The 23,755-nt window shown below is 46.2% G+C and overlaps 2 protein-coding genes across 3 annotated transcripts in view; one reads left to right on the top strand and one right to left on the bottom strand.

Moving 5' to 3' along the window:
• Positions 1-8,315, bottom strand: part of Fank1 (fibronectin type III and ankyrin repeat domains 1) — a 66,765-nt gene extending 58,450 nt beyond the window's left edge. Inside the window, exon 1 of the mRNA XM_070011339.1 lies at positions 8,220-8,315. Within this exon, the coding sequence (XP_069867440.1) occupies positions 8,220-8,232 (13 nt within the window). The 5' untranslated portion in view covers positions 8,233-8,315. The remainder of the gene's footprint in view (positions 1-8,219) is intronic.
• Positions 2,485-23,755, top strand: part of Dhx32 (DEAH-box helicase 32 (putative)) — a 57,766-nt gene continuing 36,495 nt past the window's right edge. Inside the window, exons 1-2 of one of the 2 annotated variants that reach the window (XM_070011338.1) lie at positions 2,485-2,545; positions 21,363-21,874. In XM_070011338.1, coding sequence (XP_069867439.1) covers positions 21,593-21,874 — 282 coding nt within the window. In that variant the 5' untranslated portion in view covers positions 2,485-2,545; positions 21,363-21,592. Of the gene's footprint in view, positions 2,546-8,415; positions 8,665-21,362; positions 21,875-23,755 lie in introns of those variants that run through there. The other variant, XM_070011336.1, reaches the window with a different exon arrangement.

The raw sequence follows: 23,755 nt of genomic DNA, 5'->3' as shown, positions 1-23,755 counted from the left end.
ACTCAGAGCCTAGGCCCTGTCCTTGAGCTTTTTTGCTCAAGGATAGTGCTCTACCACTTCAGCCCAACTCTATTTCTGGCTCTTTGATGGATAACTGAAGATAAGAGCCTTGTGGATTTTCTTTCCTAGTCTAGCTACCAACCTCCATCCCCAGATCTCAGCCTCCTGAGCAGCTATGATTATAAGCATGAGCCACTGGCACCCCAGCATCCATTTTATTTTCATGAACAGAAGGTGGTAGGAATAAGGATGGATGGAATGTGTTTGACACATTTCTTTTTTTTTTTTTTTTTGGTCAGTCATGGGGCTTGAACTATGGGCCTGGGCACTGTCCTTCAGCTCTTCAGCTCAAGGCAAGAGCTCTACCACTTGAGCAACAGCGCCACTTCCGGTTTTCTGGTGGTTTATTGGAGATAGGAGTCTCACGGTCTCTCCTGCCTGGGCTGGCTTTGAACCGCGATCCTCAGATCTCAGCCTCCTGAGTAGCTAGGATTATAGGCGTGAGCCACCAGCGCCCAGCTTTGACACATTTCTTATCCACTATTGTGACATAGGAAACTTTGGATATATTGGCTACATTCAGAGAACCCAGGCTGTGCAAGCTAACAGGAAGGCCAAGAAGGTAAAGAACAGAGAACAGCAATAAAGATCGAGTACTGGCTCTGGAGGAGATTGTAACATGCCGCACAGAGGAAAGGTTCCTAATAATGGAGATGCTCAAAGACATAGGAATTTTCACTAGGAAAATAGTACAAAGTTCAGGTTCAATAATATACCGTGTGAAGGGGCTATGGGAAAAGACATAAATGCCTATCACTGGAAGTGTGAACTGCACACTGACAGTCTCTGTAGCGAGCTGTAGTTTGGATGCTGCATCCTTCCCTCCCCCCCCCTCCCCCTTCTCCTGTGTGGCCCATGTGTTAAAGGCTCCATCCACAGGGTGGCACTGTCAGGAGGTAGTAGAAGACTTAGTGGGTGGAACCTAGTGGGGTCCCTGAGTTATTTGAGGTGTTGCTTCAGGAGATTGTGGAACCTGAGTCCCTCCTTGCTGCTCCCTGGCCACAAGGTAAATGTTCCCCAATATTGCCATTTGGAGCCCTGGGAAAGGCCTATAGCTCTACACCCAGGAGCTAAAACAACCCTTTGCTCTTTATAAATGACATCAGGTGTTTGTTACAAAGATAGACAACTAACACAGACTGGAGTAACTTAACAGGACAAATACTAATCTTCACAGGAGAATTCCATGCTTAAACAGATAAAAAATGTGAGACAGGAGCTGGGAAGGTGGCTCAGTGGTAGAGCGCTTGCCTTGCATGCATGAGGCCCTGGGTTCGATTCCCCAGTACCACATAAACAAAAAGAAAAAAAAGCTGGAAGTGGCACTGTGGCTCAAGTGGTAGAGTGCTAGCCTTAAGCTGAAGAGCTGAGGGACAGCGCCCAGGCCCAGAGTTCAGGCCCCACGACCAGACCCCCCCCAAAAAAAGTGAGACACAACAGTTACTCCCACCCCTCCCCTCCAACCTCCTTTACAATTGTTTATAAAAAGCAAACAAAAAAAAAAGCAAGTTTCCTATTGCTGCTATAACAAATGGCCACCCACCAAGTGGTTTACAACAATACAAGCTTTGCCTTACAGTTCTGGAGGTCCTGCAGATACAATGCAAGCAAAAGGCTGGTTTTCCTTGGGTTCTGGGGTACAGTCCACCTCTTTGACTCGTCCATCTCCTCACCTAGCCTCACAGAGACTGACATTACCGTCCTGGCCCTGACCTTAGCCCACTCTCTCCCTCACATGAGAAGCATTGTGGTGGAGTCTATTGGGCCCAGGCGGATAGCACAGGCTACTCTCCCACGTGATCATCTTTGATCCCAAAGCCTCCTGGGCCACAGTCACAGGTCTAGGGAGTTAAGGCGTTACTCTGCCTGGCAGAGTAACTGCCGGGAAGAAAATGAACCTCCACCAGTAGTGGACTGATTAAATAAATTACAGTAAATTCCTATCATCAATTGAGACTTAGTCCTGCATTCACTGATGTGTGAGCTGGAGAGGGCAAACAGTACTGAAAGAGAGGGTGATGTGCAGGAGGGTTTCAAGGCTGAATAATGAACAGGCAGAGGTCAGGAGGCAGTAAGAAAATTCTGGCAGTAAGAAAAGCCCCCAGCTCCCCAAGGTGTTCTGAGGATAAACAGCTCCACTTTAACCCTTGGCTTACCACATAGCCCTGTGCACATGGACACACACACACACATACAAGCATGCATGTGGGTGTGAGTTATTTGCCTACTGAGTTTACACCACCTGAATTTAACAAGCCATCCAGGCTATTCCTAGATGATGCCAGAGCACACAAGCCCCTCCTTGAATCTGGTTGGCTGGCTCAGACCAGACAAGTTGCAACAACTTGTTCCTTGCCCAGCAAGCAAAGCTGAGTCAGCAGACAAAACTTCATCTGAGGCTCAGCCAGGTAAACCTCAGTTCTGGGGACATGGCGCTGATCATGAAGGCTTTCTGTCCCTTTCTGTGGTCTGCTGAGCATCAAAGGTCAGGACTGTGCCAGCTTTCAGAATTTTGATGGGGATTTAAAAATATGACTGTGTAAAAGGGTGTCGCTTTTAAAATTGCTAATTTCAAGTTTGATTTCTGTATTTACTTCTTAATAATATTGATTTGAGTTCTAACCTAGTTGAAAGACAAAATTCTTTAGAGGCTACAACTACTAAAATTGCTACACAGATTTGTAGATTTGTTAAATTCTGGGCTTAAGTAAGAAATTTCTTTAAAATCCTTGCCAGCCTTCCAGTAACTAATGAGCATATATTCTATGGGATTATTATGGCCTGGTGGCCCCTTGGTGCAAAAAGGTAACTTTATTCTCATATCTCCCTTAATATTAATAGATAAAATGAGTCTCTTAAAACGTCCATTTATGCTAGAAAAAGGATTGTCATATTTGTAATCAGTGTGTGTGTGTGTGTGTGTGTGTGTGTGTGTGTGTGTGTGTGTGTGTGTGTGTGTGCTGGCACGTACCAGTACTGGGGCTTGAACTCAGGGCCTTGTGCTCTTGGCTTAGCTTTTTTGAGGCACACTCCCACTTCTGGTTCATTGAGGGTTAACTGGTGATAAGAGTCTCTCAGATTTGTTTGCCCAGGCTGGCTTCTGAGATCCTTAGATCTCAGCTTCCTAAGGAGCTAGATCACAAGCATGAGCCACTGGTGCCAGGCTTCATGCTGACATTTTTTTAAGCACCTGATTTAAATGAACTTCACCCAAAGCATACTCAGAAAGGCCCTTCTGTTGTAGAGTAAAACTGCTTTCTTCAAGTGCATCACTGTTAAGGAAAACTTAGGCATCCAGCTGAGAAGAGCAATGCCATCCATTCAATAATGTTTGCTTAGGACATAATCCCTGCTAGACACCACGAACAAAATAATAAACAAGGCTGACAGGGGCCTGCCCTCTTAGCCACCCTACCATGTGGTGTGGGAGTAGATGTCTAAAAATTAATAGAATAATTGCCATGGATGATTATCACTATGAAGAGGGGGAAAAAAACAACCAGGAAAAGCATCAGCCAGGAACACTGCCTCCTCTGAGAACTGAGGAGAAGTGAGGAGGAGGAGGAGGAGGAGGAGGAAGAGAAGGAGGAAGAGGAGGAGGAGGAGGAGGGTATTTAAGCAAGGACTAAAGGGCACCCGGATTCAGCCCAGCCAGAACAGGAGGATGGTATTCCTGGCAAGGGGGCTGGAGAGTTTGTACCAAGAGCCACGGTCCTGAAAGGAGTTTGGTATGCCTAAGGACTAAAAGCATAATATATTTAAGGCCCCAAATTGCTAAGTCTGAAGAGGCAGCTAGATCATAAGAGGCCTAAGAGGACACTGGGCCAGGGGAAAGGAACTCAGAACTAAGTGGGGTCCACAGTCACCATTAGTAAGATGGTGACATGTGGATACCACTGTTCCAAGCAGGGGAGGAGAAAGGGGCACATAAACAGACAAGTGGGAGGGGCAGACAGAAAACAAGAGGAGTCAGGGTGACTCAGATTTCAGGATGAAGCCATTGAAGGAAAGAAGGTAAGACAAGTGGAGGGACAGGTTGGGAGAGATGAGTCCACTCCTTTAGCATATGCCCCTTAGTCACTTGAGTAAATATCTCCATTTAGCATTAATTCTCAAACCTTAACCTGGCACTGGTGGCTTGTGCCTAGTAATCCTAACTACTCAGGAGGCTGAGATCTGAGGATAATGGTTCAGAGCCACACTGCAAGAAAGCCCATGAGACTCTTATCTCCAATTAACCACCAAAAATCCTTTGAGCACTGTGGCTCTAAGTGATAGAGTAGTAGCCTTGAGCAAAAGAGCTCAGGGACAGTGCCCAGGCCCCAAGTTCAAGCCCAACAACAAACAAGAAATTAAAAAATCTGGCCTATGTTCAGCCCGTCCGTGTGTGTGTGTGTGTGTGTGTGTGTGTGTGTGTGTGTGTGTGCGTGCGCGCATGTGCACAAGAAAATTTTTTAAAAGATCAGAAAATGGATGGACACAGTTGTATTCAAAAAGCTGAAGGAGCAGGAGATGAGGATATACAGTTTTTAATCAAAGCATGTGTTTTCTTCAGCTTGCCTATTTAGTCAGATTGTGATTGTTTAGATTTGGGGTAAAGACCCTCAAAACCACTCAAAAACCCTCAAAACCTCCTACTGAATTTACTTACTAAGATATAAGAAGTCACACTGTTAAACTTAAGGGTTTGTTTTGTCTTTTTGGTGCCAGAACTGGGACTTGAACTCAGGACCTGAGTCCTGTCCTTTAACTTTTCAAGGCCAGCACTCTACCATTTTAGCCACAGCACCACACCTGGCTTTTTGCCAGTTAATTGGAGATAAGAGTATCATGTTCAAAAAGAAATGTACTCTTTACCAGACTTATGTAACAGTAACCTCACCTTTGTAATAAAAATAAAAAATGAAAAATGAAAAAAAAGAGTATGGACTTTTCTGCTCAGGCTGCTTGGAATCATGATCCTCAGATCTTAGCTTCCTGAGGAGGATTAGGAATAATTTGATATATGTTTTCCATGTTCTATCATGCATGGGTTATCATTCCGATAGTAAAGTTAAAGAAGAAAATTAAGATATAAATGTGATGTGTTTGGAATGGAAGTACAACCCTGGAATCCTAGACCTTTGGAGACTGAGGCAAAAGGATCAAGTGTTGAGGTCTAGGTTCATAATGAGACCCTGTCAACATGAAAAGAAAAAGGTGTAAATGAAGAAGCCAAGAGCTCAAACCAGTGTGCACAGCCCAAGGTTGTGAACTTGTTTAATTTGCCTGTTCCCTAAGGAATCAATCATTGCTTGGCTCATTGACTTGTTACTCTGTAATACACTGGTCGCCCCAGTCCTCCTTCGCCTAATGCCAGAGCCTGACCCAGCTGTGAGTCTGAAGGGCTTAGGTTTATTAGATGTTAGTGACTCCCTTAATGAAGGTCATCCCTAAAAGTAATAGAAAACTAAGTGGGTGGAAATCAAATGGCCATGACTGTCTTGAGGATTCTTTCCGGTTGTTCCTGAGGGTGTTCTTAGACACATGTTTAATCCTCAAAAGCACTTGAGCACCAATTAACTGATGCTACAGGCAACTGTACTTGTATTATTTGAAACCCCACCATAACACAAGGTACATGTAAACACCAGCCTTAAAATACATTTCATCATGTCAGTGTAACAACATACTGTTAGTATACTACTGAAAATGGAATCGTAATTTCGTATGATTATACTCATCAGTATCAAACTATTGTGCCATCAGTTCAGTCATAGGTGAAATAAGGCTAGATGTAAATCTTAAATTGAATGAGATCTTAGAAATTACTAATCTTGTCCTTTTAAATATTTACTAGCCATGATGATTTTAGTAATTGTTTACCCAAAATGTTGTTCATTAGACTGTGAATTTCCTAAAGGATATGGTGATTTTTTAATTATATAAAAATAACAAAAAATTAAGAATATAAGAATATAAGCCAGAACTACATGTGCTGTGCATATTCTGATTTTATTAAAATAAAAATTGGAACTGAAAAAAAAATATTTAGGCCAGGGGCTAGTGACTCATGCCTGTAAATCCTAGCAACTCAGGAGGCCAAGATCAGAGGATCATGGTTCAAAGCCAGCCCACATAGGAAAGTGAGACTCCTATCTCCAATTAACCACTAGAAAACCAGAAGTGGTGCTCTGGCTCAAAGTGGGGGAGTGCCAGCCTTGAAAAAGCTTAGGGACAGTGCCCAAGCCCTGAGTTTAAGCCCCACAACCAACCCCCCCCAAAAATTGAAAAAGGACATATATTGTCTTTCAAATCCCAGAGAGATGAGATACAAATGTAGAATTCATATATGAGATTAATTTACAAAGCCTTCCTTGTCTAAGTCCCACTAACTTGTAGCCACATCTCTTCTTACTCTTAACTATTTTATCTCTTCTCGTTTCCCTCCACTCTTTCCAGAGCTATAGCTTTACTAGTTTTCCTCCTCTGAGCCTTGAACTGGCCACTCAGGTGTCAGGGCCCATGCACTAGGGAGCGGTGCTCTGCCTGAAATTGCTTTCCCTCATTTTTTACAAGGCTATCCCGCAGGCCTCCCTCCTTCTTCCTCCTGGAAGCTTTGACTTCACCCCCCCCTCCCTTCTCCAGTCTTAGACCCCAGGGAGGTTCCAAAAGTTCTTGTTTTCACAGTTAGGGAGAACATTTGTTGACAGTCCTCAATCCCTGGAACAAAGCTGCCATAAAATAGGCGTCACAAAGAAACGGATAAACATGGTGGCAGTAAAGATTGCGAAAATTATAGTTTATATCCTTAAACGGTAACACCCGCCTGGTGTAGGCAGCCTCCTAGGTTGAACATTGTACCTAGGCATGTGTTACACTGCGGGGAGAATAGCAGCCAACAGCTGGTTGGCATTCTGGGCCTGGTTCATGCCAACGCTGTTAACTATACCAGCATGTCAGCATAATTTTAAAAAAAAACCCAATAACATAAACCTGAAGAAGTTTCTGGGTTTTTTTTTTTTCTCCTTTGGTAGTAATGAGGTTTGAACTCAGGGCCTTGTGCTTGCTAGGCAGGTGTTCTAGCACCTGAGACGCATACTCAGCAATTTTCTTTTGAAAAGATTATTACACTTCAAATCATTTCTTCTCTATGGAAAGAATACACACGCCTTGCATCAGTTTGACATAAGACCAAACCAAATAATAATAATAATAATAATTGTAGCAGCTGTCTGCTACATTGCTTTCAACGGGTTCCATAAAATATAGGATACAATGGGTTTTAATACAAAGAATCCTGTATTTAAAAACAAACAATTATAACTCTCGACGGTTTCTCCTCAGCCAGTGAGCTACAAGGAAAAAAAAAAGTTGTTTAAACTTGCTAGCTGGTTGGAAATGGCCGTTTGGAAAAATACAATGTAAAAAGCCACAGTTTCCTCCAGAGATCTGGATTTGTTCGGGATGCTTTACTTCTGGCACTGTGCGAGGACAGACTTGCAAGACTGGGTTTGGGGGAGCCCCAGCGCATCTTCAGGTCTCCCTATAAAACTCCGTCCGGGCGTAGGAATGGGGGTGGGTGGGCTCGGACGGGCTGGGGGAGGAGGAGGAGGGAGGAGGAGGAGGGAGGGCCTCGGACAAAGTCCGCGCTCGGAACAAACCGGTGGTTCGGGTCGGACCTGGGTGCGGCGCACCTGGGGCCATCCGGGAAGCGGGAAGTGCTGGGTGTGGCCCGGGGGGGGGGGAATCCCTTGCTCGGCCCCCGAATTCAAATCCGAACGCCGCCCAAACCCCTGAAGAGCAGGGAAATCGGGGAGGAAATCGCGGGCCCCGGACCAGCCGGCGCGGGGCGCGGGCCGCCGCCGCCGGGTCCTCCAGCCGCACGCCGGGCGCAGGGCGGGGCGCGCGGGCCGCGTCCCCACACACCCGACCCGGACGCCCCACACGGAGGTCCCGGGGGAGCTGGGGAAGGGAGCCGGCGGGCGCTCGTCCCCGTCCCCCGCCGGGGCCCCGGGCGCTCGCTCGCTCGCGGCCTCTCGGCAGACGCCGCCCGGCTCCGCCGAGACGGAGACGCGCGAGGGGCGGCGCGGCCCGCACTTCCCGCTCGGGGCGTCGGAGCCGCGCGTGGCGCCCGCCCGTCCCCAGGGCCCCCGGCCGCCCCGGCCCGGACGCCTTACTCTGGGGCTCCATGGTCAAGCAGCTCCCGGGCCCCACGGGCCGAGCCGCCGCCGCCGCCCTCCTAACGCCTCTCCTGGTCGGCGGGCGTCGCTCGGGTTGCCCTGACAACGGGGGCGGGGCGGAGGGCGGGGCCAGGAGGACGGCGAGAGGGAGGGACCAAAAGCCGCTGGGAAACGCGGGCGGGCGAGCCGGTGCGTCGCCCCGGGCACCGAGCGCGGGTGGCGGCCGGGTCGTCGGCGGAGGACGCCGCCTCTGAGGCCTGGCCCGCGGCCGCGCCCTCCTGGCGGTCTGCGCGCCCCCTCCCCTGCAGCACTGCGCCCCGGCCTCCGCGGCGGGCCCGGCCGGGGCCCCCTCCCCCAGGCGGCTGTCGGAGACCTCTCGAGCGTCGGCGCCGGCCTGCTCCGCCGCTGGGCGCGGGCCTGGGCTCCCGGGACTCGGCGGCAGGTAACGGCGGGGCGGGGGTCCGCGCCGGGCGGGGCGGCCGGGCGGGGGGGGGCGGCCGCGCACCTGTTGCGGCCCCCAGAGGCCGCAGCCCGCCTCGGCCTGGACGACCTCCGCCCGCCCCGGGGCGGGGTGACGAGCGCGCCCCCTTCCCGGGACGCGCCCCCGGGCGGGGGTCGCCAGGGCCGGGGCCTGACGCAGGGGAGCCGCTCCTGGGGTCCCCACTGGGCCCCGCGCGGCCCCCGAGCCCCAGAATCCCTCCGCCCAGCCTCGCCTCGCCATGCCGAGGGTCTCGCTTCAGGCCGTGGCCGCACCGGCTCTGTCCCGCGGTGCCGGGGTTCTCAGTCCCTCGGCGCGCGTTCTCGGTGGAGACACCGAGTCAGCCTGCGGGTTTTGTAGCAAAACTTTGTCGGGGACGTCCTTGGGCGCCCTGGTCCCGAGCCGGGCCGCTCACCCAGAGCCGCAGCCTTACGCAGCTGCAGGGTCCCAAGGGGGCTATCGGTTTCGTGTGTGGTAAAAATCCAGACAACCCGGAGGGTGTCATGGGGTCGGGGAGAAGAGGCGGAAGGAGGGAAGAAAATGGGAAAAGCTGAGAAAGTGTAGGGGTGGAGAAGGGATGGCAGCATAGATGACGTATTCAGGTCTCCACCAATCCCTGCCCCCCACCCCCTCCCTCAGCGCCAGTGTAGGGGGTGGGAAGGGATTGCAGAATTGATGTAGTAGTCTGGTCTGGAGATTGTGCCCCTCCATCAATCCTTCTCCCCCCCCACACACACCCTCCCTCAGCTCCAGTCAGAGTGGAAGAGAAAGAAATGGAAGGCCAAGGCCTTTGGGGGGGGGGTGTCACATAATTGATTACTCATCTTTGCCACCTGAGAGATTTCCACTCCATGGATGACCAGGACTCAGAGGAGAATTACTTCCCTGTTTGAAAGGAATCATTCAGAGGTTAATTGAAGCTGAGAAGACCATATTCTGGGATGGAAATGAACATTTGTTATCTCCTATCAAATTAGGCATTCCCTAATCTGGACTTTTTTCAGATTTTCAAAGCAAGGAGGTTTAGGTGTGGATATTGACAAGCAGTGTTTGATTTAAGCAGAACTCATCATTCAAAAGCCAAAGTGTTGAGGTGATAAATTCAGGTTGGAAAATAAACACTTCATGGTCCCTTAACTACTTGTTCCTGAAATTTGGAGAAGGAAAGGATGTAGTTTTAGTCAGAAAGTATGTAAGGTTCACAGTGCTTATGAATTCACTGTCTTCAAATTCTGGTTTTCATAAGCAAAATAAGGACTTGACTCTGTTATCCAAGATGTGATGTTCATCTGTAATATCTTTCATAATAAAAAGGTATCAACATAGTGATTTAAAAGAAAAACTTGTATTATTGATACGAAAAAGAAGTCAAGGTTAAAGTGTCACACACAGTAAAAGACTAGGCCTCTGTATTTAAAAACAAAACATTGCAAATCTCCATGCTAAGGGAACATGAACACATTTTGGTTGGAAAAATGGGTGTATGTCTTAGTCAAGTACGTTGTAATGATTTAGAATTGTTTAATATACTCTTAAATTTTATTGTCATGGTGATGTGCAGAGGGGTTACAGTTATATAAATAAGGTAGTGAGTCCATTTCTTGTGGAACTTGTTTCCCCCTCCCTCATTTTTCTCCCACTTTCCTTCCCCCACTTCCCCACTCTAGTTGACACTGAGGAACTGACATTTGAGTTTAGGTGGTAAAAGGCTCAGCTATGGAAGAAAAGATTGTGGGTGGGGAGAAAGGCTCTAAACTGTCCAAAGGAGGGGGCATTCAGTGTGTCTTTTCCTTCCAGCACCTTGTACAGAGAGGAGTTTTAGATGTTCTGATGTTGCAGAAGATACCCAAGATTGCAGAGTTGGTGTTGGGTTGGGGTGGAGATGAAAGAGGAAGGTTTTACTGTTCCCTTTGCAGGTTTTCTACTATGGAGTTCATTATTTTCACTGTGTTCACTATGTTACTGATGGCCAAAGGAAAAACAATGAAGTACTGTGGGATTTTAAGTTTCCAAGTTTATCACTTGATGGAATAGTTACATTGCTGTTATTTCACTGATGCTTAACAGAAGGAGGCATTGTTGTCAGGGAGTAACAAGGTAACCCTGAGCAGACACATGATGAGAAATAGCCTTCTTCCCATCAACTCTTGGCCACATCAGAATGCAGAGTAAGCATAACTTTCAAGAAGTTAACTTGACTCAGTGCAAATAGAATGATAAGTATCATGGCCCGAGAGAATGTGTTGGTTCTGTCCTCTATTCTTATTGTGTAAGTGGGAGAAGGTTTTTTATTTGGGGGGGGGGTCCGGTTGTGGGACCTGAACTCTGGGCCTGGGTGCTGTGCCTCAGCTCTTCAGCTCAAGGCTAGCGCTCTACCACTTGAGCCACAGCACCACTTTTTTTCTTTTTGCTTATGTGGTGCTGAGGAATCGAACCCAGGGCCTCAGGCATGCAAGGCAAGCGCTCTACCACTGAGCCACCTTCCCAGCCCCGTGGGAGAAGGTTTTGTTTTTGCCTTTGTTTTATTGGGGGGGGGGTACATATGTATTTATACCAGAGTTAGGGTGCCTTTTCTCTCTCTCTTTTAGAACATTAAGGAGTTCAGTTTAAGATACATTATGATCAAACTTTTGTACATTTGCATGTTTTTGCATTGTCCCCCAACCTGCGGTAGACTGGTGTAGGCCTTGTACCCCCGGCATGCCTGCCTGTCTTTCAGCTGTCTCTCTGACTCACAGTAATCCCTCACGGGACCTGGCCATCTCCCCTCCCCTTCCCTCCCCTCCTGAGAAGTTTTCCTGGAGTACTCTATGACCACCAAGTGCCCTTTGCTCCCTGTCTGGGGGCTCTTAGGTAGCTTAGCACTTAGCTATATTAGGCTTTCTTGTGAAATGTTCTCTCCACATCATATGTGTTCACAGATCTTGTACCTCTGATTGGACATTTTTGGTGCTAAATTTACAACCTGTGCAGCTCCTGTATTCTTTTTGGCACATAGTAGGCACATAGTGTGTGCCTAGTAACTTGAGTATGTTAGTAATAAAGGATAGGCTTTTAGTCAAGGACGATTGCATTCATCTCTAGCTATGCCACTAACTGGCAGTGGTTGTCTAATAGTCCAGTGAGAATCAAAATTAATTAAATATGACTATAGATATGAAGATCTTGTAGGTTGTAAAGAACGTTTTAACTATAAAAGACTTATTGATTCTGGCATAGAGAAACATTTACTGCAGTCTCCATTTGTTAGGCCCTTCCTGGCTCTGGGGTGTTGAGGAAATAAATGTCCAGATGGATGTGTGAAGGCAGGAGTACTTCCTTAGGCAGAGGATAGCTTGGGCAAGGGCAGAAGATGAGAGACAGACAGACAGACGGACAGACGGACGGACAGATAGACAGACAGACAGACAGAGCGACAGAGCGCACAGCTCTTGGCAGTGCCTGTGTTCAGCCACATACATTAGAAGACAGCAGAGGCTGAGGAAGTGAAGCCAGAGAGGCAAATTAGGGGCTAGATCAGAAAGATCTGTGGGTTTTCCTTGAAGGTAGTAAGGATTTGGGTTGGTGACATGATCACTGTTGCATGTGGAGAGGATCAAAGATTCGTGGAGAGCCAAAATTAGAGACCGAACAAGAGTGAGGAAATGCTGGGGTAACTAACAGTGGCTGTGGTGGGAACAGGGAGGCTGGGCCATGGGAAAGGCAGACTTGTCAGGCCCCAGGGAGGCCAGGAGGCAGGGCTGGTAAGAGCAGCCTGGGACGAGTCTCGGCTCTGCTTGGGGAGCTGGGGTGGACTGTTCTGTGCTGAAATGTGGAGCACAAGAGGAAGATGGTCTTTGTGGGAGGGTGGTCCTGTGAGGTGCCCCATTGACACCCAAGCGGCCCAACAAGCAGGGCTGGGTGTCTGCAGAGAAGGGTCTGCAGAGAAGGCTGAGAGGAAAACAAGGTGATATTAAACATTCAGTGCCGTGCCTCTCGCCAAATCGTGGTCAGCTTATTGGCAGCTTCACTGTGTTGAGGGTATTTTAAAAAACACTAATAGTGATCCCTCAGCCATGGTGGGAGTTTGGTTCCAGACACCCCACAATAGGAGAAAACCCGCAAGGCAGCAATAAGTGAACCACCAAATGGCAAGGGACCGCTGCTACCAGTTCGCTGATTGTCACTATCCCCAGGATCTCTGGACTGGAACTCCCGAGATAGGTGAGGGATCACTGTATTGAAATTAAAATGTTATTTTCTCCAGGAAAACTGCACTTGAGAAGGTCAAGGACGGGACCCCACGGTACACAGATTACATTGGGGTGGGGGTGGGAGGGGTGTCTGAGTTCTTTTAAAACCCAAGAAGTCAGAAGAATTGTGACCAGAAAAAAGTAAGCAGAAAACCAGGAAAAATGACAGTCCCTACTCTGGAGGCACTCTTGTCCCGTATTCCCTGCTTTGCTCCACCTGCCACACACTCACAGTGTAGGTCCCATTATTACTTTATTAATGCTAATGCAAAACTGCTACCATTAACAGTTAACAGAAAAGGGAAGTTTCTGATTCTTTGTAGTTCTTCAATGTAAAATGTAACCTCAAAAATTAATCATGGTGGGACTGGGAAGTTGGCTCAGTGGTAGAGTGCTTGCCTCGCATGCATGAGGCCCTAAGTTTGATTCCTCAGCAACACATAAGCAGAAAAAAGCTAGAAGTGGTGCTGTGGCACAAGTGATAGAGTGCTAGCCTTGAGCTGAAGAGCTCAGAGTTCAGGCCCCATTAACTGACAAAAAAAAAAAATTAATCATGGTGATGTCTTAAGTAATTACTGTTTAAAGAAGATGAGATCTGCTGGGTGCCAGTGGCTCACAGGTGTAATCCTAGCTACTCAGGAAGCTGCAATCTGAGGATTGCAGTTCAAAGCCAGCCTGGACAGGAAAGTCCATGAGACTCTTACCTCTAATGAATCACCAGAAAACCAGAAGTGGCACTGTGGCTCAAATGGTAGAGCACTCACCTTGAGCTGAGCACTCAGGAACAATACCCAGGCCACAATACCCAGGCCCCAGATTTCAAGCCCCCTGACCGGCCAAAAAAAAAAAAAAAAGATGAGATCTGAGTGGGTAATCCTAAGCACTTTGGAAGCTAACGCAGGAGGATTGTAAATTCAAGGCCAACCTGGGCTTTGTCTTAATAAATGAAATTAATTACTTAAAAGTTCATTTTACAAATACCTGAGGTAAAATGTGTTAACTTCCTTTAAGAGACTGGTGAACCTCTTTTCTTTAGATCTTGGCTTTCTTGGATCCTATTAGCTCATATATTTAACTTGGACTATACAAAATAAGCCATACCACACTAGCTCTGCTTTTTCTAAGAATAAATTAGTTTTTAATACCATCAGGACATAAGAAAGCATAAAAATAATCCTGAAAGCACTGAGTATTCTAGTCATTTGAACTTCTAACGAAAGCCTTAACCTGCAGACTTAACTGGAGAGTGGTGTGTTTTCTGATGTTTAAGCATTAGGAAATCTTAGATCTAAGTCTAATGTTTAAACTGCCATTGGTATGTAGGATTTTTTTTTAAACTGCAGAATTGATCAAGCTGTATTTGGTTTGAGGCAATACTGAGTACAAAGCAAATGAAAAAAAAATAAAAAGCTGTGTTTGGTGACACACGCCTGTAATCCCAGTTACTTGGGAGACAGAGATTGGAAGGATCATAGTTTAAGTCTAACCTGAGTAAAAAGTTACTGAAATCCTCAACTCAAGTGAACAAGGCATGGTGGTGTTACAGCTATGTGGGAAGCATAGGTAGGGGGATTGAGGTCTAAGGCTGGCCCCCGGCAAAAACCCAAGACCCGGCTCAGTGGGAGAAGACCAGCTGAGCAAGTTTGAGACACTGAGTTCAAACCCAAGTACCTATGACACAGATGGTGGATGGATGGGTGGAGGGTTGGTCGGTTGATTTGATTAGTTAAAATCAGTGTCAACTTGTTAGAAGTCTAGAAATAAGAATTGATAATAAAATTTGAATTTTGACACTACCTTGTTCCAAAATATTTAAAATAGATACTGGAAATTTAGGCAGTGGTTAATTCTATTAAAACAGGCTAATGTGAGCTGGAGGCATGGCTCCAAGTTCAAATAACCCCAGTAATAAGGAGGAGAACCGACATAGTCAAAAGAAATAACACCCTCTTTTGTCTTCCTGTGCTGGTCCTGAACTCCAGATCACTCCTCTGCCCCATCCCTCTGAGATCATAGGTATGTACTACTATATTCTGCAGCCTTCTGAAAGGAATGATTAAGTGCATTGTTTTAATTAAAGCATATCACGCCTGAGAGGTAAAGTTTACATACTAAATGCTTGACTGTCATTCCATGAAGGTAATTAGAATTGTGTTTCAATCTATAAAAGAGATTTACAAGTGAGTCTATGCCATGTTTTTCTTTCTCTTTTTTTTTTTTTTTTTTTTTTTGTTTTGCTGTCTGACAGCACTCATGGTGGTATTTCTGAAAGCCACAGGCTCATCCTCTTTCCCACCAAGCTGGAAGGAAGGCAGGTAAGCTAAGTGTGCATGCAGTGTGCCAGGTCAGGCTAGGGTCAGACAGAATGCCCAGCCCCAAGCTCCTGCTCTATGCCACACGTGAGCTGTTCAATGCAGCATAAATTAACCAAACCTCTGAAGGCCTAAATTTCCTCATTTGAAAAATGGAAATAAGTAAAACCCCATGGGGTTCTTAAGGGTTTAAATGAAATAATCCATATAAAGTACTTAAGCACTTAGCATGACATCTGGTATGAAACAAGCACTCTCCAATGCTAATTGCCAGAATTACCATCATTATTATCATTATTGGTCTCATTTTTGTAGTAGTATGGAAGCATGCGCTCACAGCGCAGGCTACAGACCGAAGCCTTGCGGGTTTGCAATGAGATGTGGACATTGTGCCTGGCTAGCACTGGGCTATGTTCACCACACATAGTTTGGTTAGCTGACTTCTTCAGAGGCGGATGCAGTGAGTTGATTACTGTTCTCTACCAGCTCCTTGTGTTGCCACATACCACGCTTTGTATGGAGTAGCTGTGGAATGGTGGACCAGTGATCTTGTTCTCCAACATTAACAGCTCCTTATCCTGAGCTCAGTTATTACTCCCTGATAGTACCTTGTTACCTCTCTTTTCCAAACACCACAATCATAAATTCTAAGTATATTGTTAGTTCAGCAAACACTTGTTGCATAGTCTGTGTCTCGTTTAGGAGTTGCAGAGTCGGCTCAGAAATGAGTCCCACCTTTGGGAAGCAAGAAGAGAGAAGTGAATGAATGAGTCCCTGCAACAGTGTTGGCAGTCATTTTACAGCTCGGTGCCAAAGGTTTCACATAGTCAGGGTCAGTCCCCTTTGGTACACAAGCTGCTCCCAGAAAGGGGCAGAGTCAGCAGCTGTGCTTCTCCAGTTCCACTCTGGGACTGCAGAGCAGTGTTCACTGTATCACCGGAGAGATCGAGTCTCCTAGAAATCTGCACTGCTTGGCAACACCCGAACTTTAACATCTCGTTTTATAAAAAAAGAATTACAAGTGTGTGTGTGTGTGTGTGTGTGTGTGTGTGTGTGTGTGTGTGTGTGTGTGTGTGTGTGTGTGTGTGTGTGTGTGTGTGTGTGTGTGTGTGTTAGTAGGGGTTCAACTGAGGGCCTGGGTGCACTCTCTCTTAGCTTTTTCACTCTAGGCTGGCATCTCCCATTGGAGCCACAGCTCCACTTGTGGCTTTTTAGTGGCAATAAGAATTTCACAGAAAGCCGGGCGCTGGTGGCTCACACCTGTAATCCTAGCTACTCAGGAGGCTGAGATATGAGGATCGCGGTTCAAAGCCAGCCCGAGCAGGAGAGACCGTGAGACTCCTATCTCCAATAAACCACCAGAAACCGGAAGTGGCGCTGTAGCTCAAGTGGTAGAGCGCTCTCCTTGAGCTGAAGAGCTGAGGGACAGCGCCCAGGCCCAGAGTTCAAGCCCCACACCCGACCAAAAAAAAAAAAAAAGAATTTCACAGACTTTCTTGCCCAGACTGGCTTTGGGGCATGATCCCAAATCTCAGCCTCTAAAGAAACTAGGATTACAAGCCTATTACCCAACCTGAGAATTTAACTCTAGGGTTGGAATTGTTGAAGATCTATCCTTTTTCTTTTTTAATTACCAAGTATTTGCTTTTACATGTACACATAGATAATAACTCCTATAAAGAGTTATGAGAGATAATCAACAGATACTAAGTGTAAAGCTTTGATTTAAAAAAATAGCTATCTCAGTTAGACTGTAAGCCCCTTAAGGCCAGGAGCCGGGCCTGCCTGGTCCTGCTGTGGGAAACATATTCGCAGGTGTTCCAGAGATGGGCATATCAAGGCTGAGAACCCTAGAACCCTGTCAGTTTATGAGCGGTGCCAGCAACAGAATGCAGTCAGCTATTAGTATGGAAGGTGAGAAAACCCTGCAGAGCATACAGTGACTTATGCATTGTGTGTTCAGCCTGTGGGTTCATGAGTACCCACAACATTTGAGCTCACAACTGTGGAAATTGCCAGTGAGAAAGCTATAGCTAACAACACATCTAAATAAAGTGATTTAAAAAAAAACACACAGTGGGGTGCTGGGAAGGTGGCTCAGTGGTAGAGCACTTGCCTTGCATGCATGAGGCCCTGGGTTCGATTCCTCAGCACCACATAAGCAAAAAGAAAAAAGCCAGAAGTGGCGCTGTGGCTCAAGTGGTAGAGCACTAGCCTTGAGCTGAAGAGCTGAGGGACAGCGCCCAGGCCCAGAGTTCAGGCCCCACGACCGGACCTCCCCCCCAAAAAAACAGCGAAGATGGTAAGCGGACAGATTGTGGAGCAGTTCCCAATCTCCAGTCTCACATTTGGAGATGTGGCCTCCCCTGTGCCAGCTGCTCACAAGCAGTCCCGAGGACCCGTGGTGTGCTGACAAGCAGGATACCTGCCACTGTCCCTTCTCAATACAGGGAGGAGAGCAGGGTAGACGAGCCAGGAAGAGCCTCACTAAGCATGCTGACCACAAGATGGCCTGGGCATGGACTCCTGGGGGCCAGCAGGGCTCTATGCAGCAGTTTGGCCTTGACACTCACAGCGGAGAAATCTATAGACCTCATTTTATTCTGTAGTTCTGTAATGGAGATTCTGAGTCATGAAGAAAAGTTGAACTATTTTATCTAGAAGGCTGAAGTGTGGTTATCAGTTGTTGCAGGACAACCTCCCTCCCCGCCCCCCCCCCAAAAAAAAAAAACTAGGCAGTAGCATTTATGGCCTCTTGAGATTCTGGGTGGTCTGGCCTCTCTGGGATGTGGATTGGGAGCTCAGCATGGTGGTGGCTGGGTCTGTATCATCCGAAGGCTGGACGGGGCTGGAGCCTCTGAGAGAGCTCACTCATGAGCTTGGGTTGAGGTGTGAGCCAATTGTCCACACCTGGGGCTCAGAATTCCGGAATGGAAACTGGTTTAGACGCTGTGTTGAGCACAGAGGGCCTTGGAAGTGACTCAGAGGCCCATCGCTGCCTTCTCTAGGTCACAGCGAGTCTGTCACTGGCCCTCAGGCTCACTGTCCCATTGGCGTAGGGGCAACACTTCCTCGCCATCTTTCATACACCCACAGTTCAGTGATGTGGGACTGAGAATCAACTGGGCCTTAGGGCTCTAGAAGGAGAACTGGGCGGAAGGGCTCTCTAGATGGCCCCAAGGGTTCCAAGTGGTCACTGCGTGGTTGACACAACACAAGCTTTTGCTCTAAAGAGCATGAGATCGTTTACTCTGAGCCAGATGTGAGTGACTGGGCCTGGGAATACAGGTCAGGTCACTCTGAGTGATAGGTTCCACTGTGGAAAGGGTCACATGAGCTTTTATAGTCCAGAACAAGAGAAAGTTGTGAAGGAGTGCACTTTCCCAAATGCAATGATGCAGGGATCAGATTAGAAAGGTCACAGCAAAGTGGGCGATCTCTTCTGTCGGGTTCACAGGTTTTAACATTCTTGGCTGTAGGGTTGGTGGAGCTAGGGGCCTGCTGAGTGTACCAGTACATCCCAAGAGTTTTACCTAACAGTCCAAAAGATGTTACATCAGATAAGGTGATTGGTAAGTGGCTATTAAGGACACTAAAGATAACCTAAGATAATTCTGATGGCAATATTCTTTTTCTCCACAATGGTGATGTTCCAGTCAGTCAATCTGCAAGATTTCTAATATAGATAAGCTTTTTTAGAGAAATCCAGTCACCTTAATTCCAAGATTGTTACACTCAGGGAGTAGTATAAGTTAACAGCAACATATGTAGTAAAAATATTATACTTGTGGAAGGTGGCTGGTCCCTAGGCTTGAACTCAGGACCACTAGCTTGATGGCCTTCCTTGCTTGCAGCTGATACTCTGCCATATTCCAGCCATTTTTTGCTGTTTAATTGGAGATAGAATCTCAGAGACTTTCTGCCCAGTCTAGCTTTGAACTGGGATCCTCCTTGGCACTCAGCTAGCTGTATTTTTTTTTTCAGTCATGGGCTTGGGCACTGTCCCTGAGCTCTTTTGCTTTAGGCTAGCACCCTACCACTTTGAGCCACAGCACCACTTTAGTTTATTGGAGGTAAGATTCTCACAGATTTTCCTACCCAGTCTTGTTTTTAACCCAAATCCTCAAATCTCAGCCTCCTAAGTAGTTAGAATTACAGGTGTGAGCCATTAGTGCCAGCCTATTTTTTTTTCTTTAACTGGTTAAAATAGAGAGTTCTTAAGAGAATTGATGGTTATAATTGTAGTTAAATCCACACATAGTTCTAAAATCTTTAGGAGAAATCCTAATGAGAAAAAAAGAAAACTTGAATTGGAAGCTCAATTTAAACTTCTGGCAGGAGAAACTTCTGATTGTTGGATAGCATCTCAGTGCATGCTTGTCCTGGCATGTCAAGCTAATGTTTTCTGGTTCTTGTCTAGGGTCTGGCCTGGCCTGGGCAGGGAAGAGTTACAAAGTAAATCCATAGTAAGGTATTTGTATTGCATACCATTGCGATTCAATTTTAATTGGAACAGTGGCTTTCAGAATGAAAGGTTTTGTGTCAGTAGTGGTACTTGAACTCAGGGTCTCCCTCTCACTTTTTTTTTAAGGCATCAAGGCTGGCACTCTACCACTTCAACCAAATTTCTATTTCCAACTTTTTGCTGATTAATTAGAACTAAGAATCTCAGAGAGTTTTCTGCCTGACTGACTTCAAACAGTAGTCCTCAGATCTCAGCCTCCTGAAGAGGTGTGAGCTACCAGAATCTGGCTCAAAATGTTGTCTTTCTTTTTTTTTTTTTTTTTTTTTTTTTTGTGCCAGTCCTGGGGCTTGAACTCCAGGTCTGGCACTGTTCCTGAGCTTTTGTGTTCAAGACTAGTTTTCCACCATTTGAGCCATACTTCATTTTCAGCTCTCTTTTTTGTGAGTTACTGGACATAAGAGTCACATAGACTTTCTTCCTGGGCTGGCTTCAAACCATGATCCTCAGACCTCACCTTTCTGAATAGCTAGGATTACAAGTGTGAGCCACTGGTGCCCAGCTCAAATGAACTTTTAAAAACTCTACCTTCATAGTTATTTAAACCCCCCTGCTTCTAGCTTTGTCATATGTGAGTTCATAAAAGTTCTAGCCTGTTCTTTCTCCTGCCCTTACAATATCCATATGTGTGTGTCCAGTGCCTACGTTTATTAACCTGAGCCCTAGCAAATGCTAGCCCTAAAAAAGCTTATTGGAGCAGTCACTTAATCAGAGGAGAGTGCTTTTCTTCCTCCTGCCCCTTGAGGGAGCAGCCCCCAAGCTCTCCTCTAGCCACGTGAAGCTGCGGTGAGGCAAGAGCATAGTGCAAGCACATTGTGAACTGTGTTTTGCCATTATGAGTTTTCTTCCTTTTTCATTTCCACTTGGCACATGTGAGGCATGGACTGCATTGCTTTTGTTCTGTTCTTATCAGTTGCTGGTGATTTGAGGGGAGACCACCTACCTGATCTGTGGGGGAGGCACCCCTGGGTAAACCTGCCCTTCTTCCGGCAGTCCTCTCTTCCTTGAGATAGAAATTGTCTTTTGTTAGCTTTTGGATCTCCCATGTTGATGTCTCCAGAAATAAGCTGGAGACTTTTGATCTAGCTAAACCAAGACAGTTAGCAAAAGCCACCTATAACCTCAGGTGAAAAGAAATACAGATTATCTTCCTTTACTTCTTAAACTGGCACAAGAAGAAGTAAAATGAAGGTTTCTTAAGTGCTACCCAGTAATAAAGCTGGGGATTTCTGAAGAGACTGTGGTATAGTGCTGGAAGGGCACCCACTGGCCTTCTCAGCTTCCCTTTATAAACTCCTGGTCCCTTTTGTCTTGGGATTAGGTGCCCACGTGACTAGTCGGAATACAATGCGCCTCTCCCAGCCTCTCCCAGCAGCTTTTCCTTTCACAGTGACCCAGATGTGAGGGGCTGTGGGAGAGGTCAGCCGGCCAGCCATCCTTTTCCAAACTGGCCAGGAGAAAGTTACAGCCAACCTGCCTTTAACAGCTTAGCCTAGTATTCCTGACTGCGTGACAGCAGCAAGGAGAGACAGTCGCTTGTTAGCAGAAAAACAGAGCATTTGCTGATCTCACATCCTTTCTCCATGTGTTTTCTAGCGTGGATTATTGACAGTCATGGAACACTGAAGAATGCTTGAATGCTGAAGTGGGCCAGCAAGGCAACGAGGGACAGATGACACTGGCTTGAGGAAGTAACTTGGTGCACCCTCAGAGTCTTCCATTGGGAGGTCCAGCTGTGTGTGCACAAGCACACACACCCAGGTGTCCTCCCCTGTCAGCAATGGGCTGTTGAAAGGAGAAACTTGATCCCTAACTGCCCTGTGGAGATGGAGGATGAAGAACTGGAGTGTCCAAACTCCTCCTCAGAAAAGCGCTATTTTCCCGAGTCCCTGGAATCCAGTGATGGGGATGAGGAGGTTGTTCTGGCCTGTGAGGACCTGGAAGTGAACCCTTTTGACGGACTACCATACTCATCACGCTATTACAAACTTCTCAAAGAAAGAGAAGACCTCCCAATATGGAAAGAAAAATACTCCTTTATGGAGAATCTGTTGCAAAATCAAATTGTGATTATTTCAGGAGATGCCAAATGTGGCAAGAGCTCTCAGGTGAGTAAAAAAAAGAATCCTTGTTTGTAGTTGTGGTCCTGGGGCTTGAACTCAGGGTCTGAGCATTGCTTGCTCAACGATATTGCTCTACCACATGAAGCCTCAGCTCCACTTCCCGTTTTTTTTGGGGGGGGGAGTTTCTTATGGAGGTTAATTGGATATGGGGGTCTCACAGACTTTGCTACCTGGGCTGCTTTGAACTATAATCCTCAGATATCAACCTCCTGAACAGCTAGGATTATAGGCATGAGCCACCAGTGTCTGGCTAGCTACAAAAACCTTTTGCTTTTTGTGTTACGATGCTTTTTATTACTTAGGTAATTTAACACAACACAGCCTAGGGTTCTATTTTTATTAATAATACCCAAATCAATTGACAGCTGAATAACACCTAATACTTACATGGATATTATGTTTAGTGAATCACAGAATTTCCTCTAGAATAATTTACTTCTGTATACATATTGTACCAAAAGATGTAATTGGTGCTATTTTCCCACCAGCAATTTGGGGATTAACCTTTATGTTTACACATCAGTGGTCGGGTAGTCAACATGTTAGATAGCTAATGAATACTTACTTCAAATTTGTTGTTGTATTTAGACTTTAGGATTTGACTCAAGTCAGATCTATGTCAGATCTATGTTTTAGTCTTTTTTATTTATTTATTTTTTTTGGGGGGGGTCCGGTCGTGGGGCTTAAACTCTGGGCCTCGGCGCTGTCCCTCAGCTCTTCAGCTCAAGGCTAGTGCTCTACCACTTGAGCCACAGCGCCACTTCCGGCTTTTTTCTTTTTTGCTTATGTGGTGCTGAGGAATCAAACCCAGGGCCTCAGGCATGCAAGGCAAGCGCTCTACCACTGAGCCATCTTCCCAGCCCCTATGTTTTAGTCTTAAGATGAAGATTCTTAAAATGTAAGAAATAAGGCTGGGAATGTAGCTTAGTTGTAGAGTGCTTGCCTAGCATGCATGAAGCCCTGGATTCTGTTCCTTAGTACCACTAAACAGGAAAAGCTAGAAGGGGCACTGTAGCTCAAGTGGTAGAGTACTAGCCTTGAGCAAAAGAAACAGTGATAGTGCCCAGGCTCTGAGTTCAAGCCCCAGGACTGGCAAAAAGAAAAAAAAAGAAAAAAAGAAAAAGATAAAAAATAGAGCAGACCAGCTCTGAAAGGACCTCATCATTTTCACATGGCACCCAGGGGATTTGATCACTTGTCTCATATCACATGATTTCCAAATTGGGACAAAAAAAGAATACTTTTCACTGTATACTGATCATTCCAAGTTGATTGTTATCTTTGGCACTTTCTTGTAATTTGAAGAAAGCGGAGGGAGGGCGGGACAGTGTTTTAATAATCTGATATCAAGGATTTGTCATGTTCTGTTACCTGTTCTGATGAGTTACTGCTATAATGATTGATTTTAGTTCACTTTAAGACTTAAATGAGTATGATTTTTCTGATTTATGTGGACAAAGTAGCAATTTTAAAAAAATTTCTGGATACATGTATACGTGTGTGTATATGTGTGTATGTGTGTTTATTTTTGTTTTTGTTTTAATGCTGGGGAAGCAAGCCTAAGAATTTGTAGAGGGTAAGCAATCCTCTGCCACTAAGCTATATCCCCAACTTTAAGTTTTTATTTTGTGATAATCCAGACTTTAAAAAAGTTGTAATAACAATACAGAGATTTATGTCCTTCACCTGGATTTCTTATGAAATATTTAACCACACTTGATTTTTTTGTCTTCTTCCCTATCCTTGTTCCACACTTATGAATACACATAATTCCACACCTTTTAAGAATAAATTGATGTTGCTGTATGTCATATATACCTATATTCCCAGCCTTTAGGAGACTGAGGCAGAAGGAATGTGAGTTTG

The sequence above is a fragment of the Dipodomys merriami genome, unplaced genomic scaffold (assembly GCF_024711535.1).
Source record: "Dipodomys merriami isolate MVZ:Mamm:240054 unplaced genomic scaffold, mDipMer1.0.p SCAF_82, whole genome shotgun sequence".
Classification (NCBI taxonomy): Eukaryota; Metazoa; Chordata; class Mammalia; order Rodentia; family Heteromyidae; genus Dipodomys; species Dipodomys merriami.
This window is presented reverse-complemented; position numbering and strand designations above follow the sequence as displayed.